Source organism: Etheostoma cragini, chromosome 8 (assembly GCF_013103735.1).
Source record: "Etheostoma cragini isolate CJK2018 chromosome 8, CSU_Ecrag_1.0, whole genome shotgun sequence".
Taxonomy (NCBI): Eukaryota; Metazoa; Chordata; class Actinopteri; order Perciformes; family Percidae; genus Etheostoma; species Etheostoma cragini.
Window position 1 is genome coordinate 345,890 of NC_048414.1, and position 2,800 is coordinate 348,689.

The window sequence follows — 2,800 nt, forward strand, 5'->3', positions numbered from 1 at the left end:
GAGTTCATACCTTTAGAGATCAGCTTAGAGTTCATCCCTTTAGAGCTCAGCATAGAGTTCTTACCTTTAGAGCTCAGCGTAGAGTTCATCCCTTTAGAGATCAGCTTAGAGTTCATCCCATTAGAGCTCAGCATGGAGTTCATCCCTTTAGAGCTCAGCATAGAGTTCATCCCTTTAGAGCTCAGCATAGAGTTCTTACCTTTAGAGCTCAGCATAGAGTTCATACCTTTAGAGATCAGCTTAGAGTTCATCCCATTAGAGCTCAGCATGGAGTTCATCCCTTTAGAACTCAGCATAGAGTTCATCCCTTTAGAGCTCAGCATAGAGTTCATACCTTTAGAGATCAGCATGGAGTTCATCCCTTTAGAGATCAGCATAGAGTTCATACCTTTAGAGCTCAGCATAGAGTTCATCCCTTTAGAGCTCAGCATAGAGTTCATCCCTTTAGAGCTCAGCATAGAGTTCATACCTTTAGAGATCAGCTTAGAGTTCATCCCTTTAGAGCTCAGCATAGAGTTCTTACCTTTAGAGCTCAGCATACAGTTCATACCTTTAGAGCTCAGCATACAGTTCATACCTTTAGAGATCAGCTTAGAGTTCATCCCTTTAGAGCTCAGCATACAGTTCATACCTTTAGAGCTCAGCGTAGAGTTCATCCCTTTAGAGCTCAGCGTAGAGTTCATATCTGTAGAGCTCAGCATACAGTTCATACTAAAGGAGTTTTACAGAGGATTAACTGTGAGATTTAGAGCTCAACAGACAGTTCATACTAAAGGAGTTTACAGATGATTAACTGTGAGATTTAGAGCTCAACAGACAGTTAAAGGAGTATATACCACGTAGAGGCCTATCCCTTGTTTTCTTCTTCTGTGATCTGCAGCTGCAGGAGAGGATCAGTGAAGTGGAGCAGGAGAGAGATCTGCTGAAGGACAACAATGAAAAACTCATCAACAGGTAAATCCATCATCTTCTAAAAACCCTGTTTCTCTGATGATGGTGATGATGGTGATGGTGATGATGATGATGGTGATGGTGATGATGATGATGGTGATGATGATGATGATGATGATGATTGTCCTCCTGTGTCCCAGTGCCTTTGACGTGTCTCGGCAGCAGAAGCAGCAGATCCAGGAGCAGCAGCTGAAGCTGCAGATCGCCCAGCTGGAGACGGCGCTGAAGGCCGACCTCGTCGACAAAAACCAGATCCTCGACAAGATCAAGGCTGAGAGAGGTGTGAGACTTAGTGAGGTTCATTAGTCCCCCTACAGGTTGTTTCATTAATCCCCCTACAAGTTGTTCCCTTACAGGTTGTCTCATTAGTCCCCCTACAGGTTGTTCCCTTACAGGTTGTTTCATTAGTCCCCCTACAGGTTGTCCCCCTACAGGTTGTCCCCCTACTGGTTGTGTCATTAGTCCTCCTACAGGTTGTCTGCCTAGTCTCCTGAGTTTGAACCTCTTTAACCCTTGTGTTGTCCTCCTAGTTAACATTATTTTGACTCGTTTGAGAGACTTTATCTCTGTCTTACATCAGTCTGCTGAGAACATCCCTAACACCAAAACATCTCCACTACTTTACACTAGTCTCTTTTCTAAATTCATGTTCAAGAAACCTCATTCATATGAAATTATATCATTTTTTTGTCTTCTGTCAAAAAAACCTAAACTTATAAAAAACACAAAATTCAATAAAGTAGTGAACTGATCCTTCAGCGTCATATGGAACCATCCATGTGATATTTGGGCAACTTGGATGAAAGAATCCCAAATCTCTGCTGTAGAAGCTTTAAAGCGGGTCAGATGTGACCCCAGGACGACAGGAGGGTTAATCCGGGATGGATTGTCTTTTCTTTCTTTTTTAGACAAAAATGAGAAGCTGTTGGAAGAAAATCAAAAACTTCAAATCCAGTTCCTGGAACAGAAGCAACAGCTGGAGGAACTGAGCAGCCGTCTGCAGGTCTACAGCAGGGTAAGACCATCAGACCAGAACCCTAGTAACAGTGATGAAACCTGCCAAACATGCCAAATAATAACAAGACATAACATTCAATACATCACTGACAGAAAAACATCCAAAATAAAAACAAGACATAACAACACAAGGCACCCGGGACCTCCTTCCCCTTCTGCTCAGGCTGTAGAGGGGGGGTCGGGTATGGATCCCTGATCAGAGGGATGGGAGTGAATGGGTTGGAAGAACGTCCCCGTAGATGGACCTGCAGACGGATCATTACCGCTGCACCGTGCTGGTCTCGGGGCCTCGGAGGTTTACCCCCCTCCTCCGAGGAAGCGTCCTTGGGTCTTTCTCCCGCTAGTCCAGACATAATTAGACCAGCATGCATCTCATGTTGCAGCCAATCAGCTTCTTGTTGTTGGCCGGGGTCTCGTTGGGATTCTGTTCCAGGTTTCTGTTCAGCAGGAGAGGAAACAAAGAAGCTGCACACCTGACCAAGCTCTGGTCTTTGGTTGATTTAATAATTCCCTTAATGTTTATTACTATAATAATTATTATTATTCCATTTAATAATTCCCTGCGGAGAGTTACCAAGTGGGAAGACCCCCCAGATCCTGTCTATCCACTGTGACTACTATGATAAAGGGAAAAGTCCCCAAATATGAATAATCAGTTTGTAATGTAACGTGTTTCTGGATTAAAAAATATATATATATATCGGCCGATATAATGTCGGATTTTTAAATAACCAAAAATCAGTATCGGCCTTAACCCTCCTTAGTGGGTCGGGCTCTACTGCACACACACACACACACAGAGACACACACACACACACACAGAGACACACAC

At 43.7% G+C, this 2,800-nt stretch overlaps 1 protein-coding gene across 1 annotated transcript in view; it reads left to right on the forward strand.

Moving 5' to 3' along the window:
* Window positions 1-2,800, forward strand: part of LOC117948956 (protein fantom-like) — a 6,319-nt gene that overhangs the window by 1,561 nt on the left and 1,958 nt on the right. Inside the window, exons 3-5 of the mRNA XM_034878927.1 lie at window positions 881-954; window positions 1,092-1,231; window positions 1,860-1,966. Of these exons, the coding sequence (XP_034734818.1) occupies window positions 881-954; window positions 1,092-1,231; window positions 1,860-1,966 (321 nt within the window). The remainder of the gene's footprint in view (window positions 1-880; window positions 955-1,091; window positions 1,232-1,859; window positions 1,967-2,800) is intronic.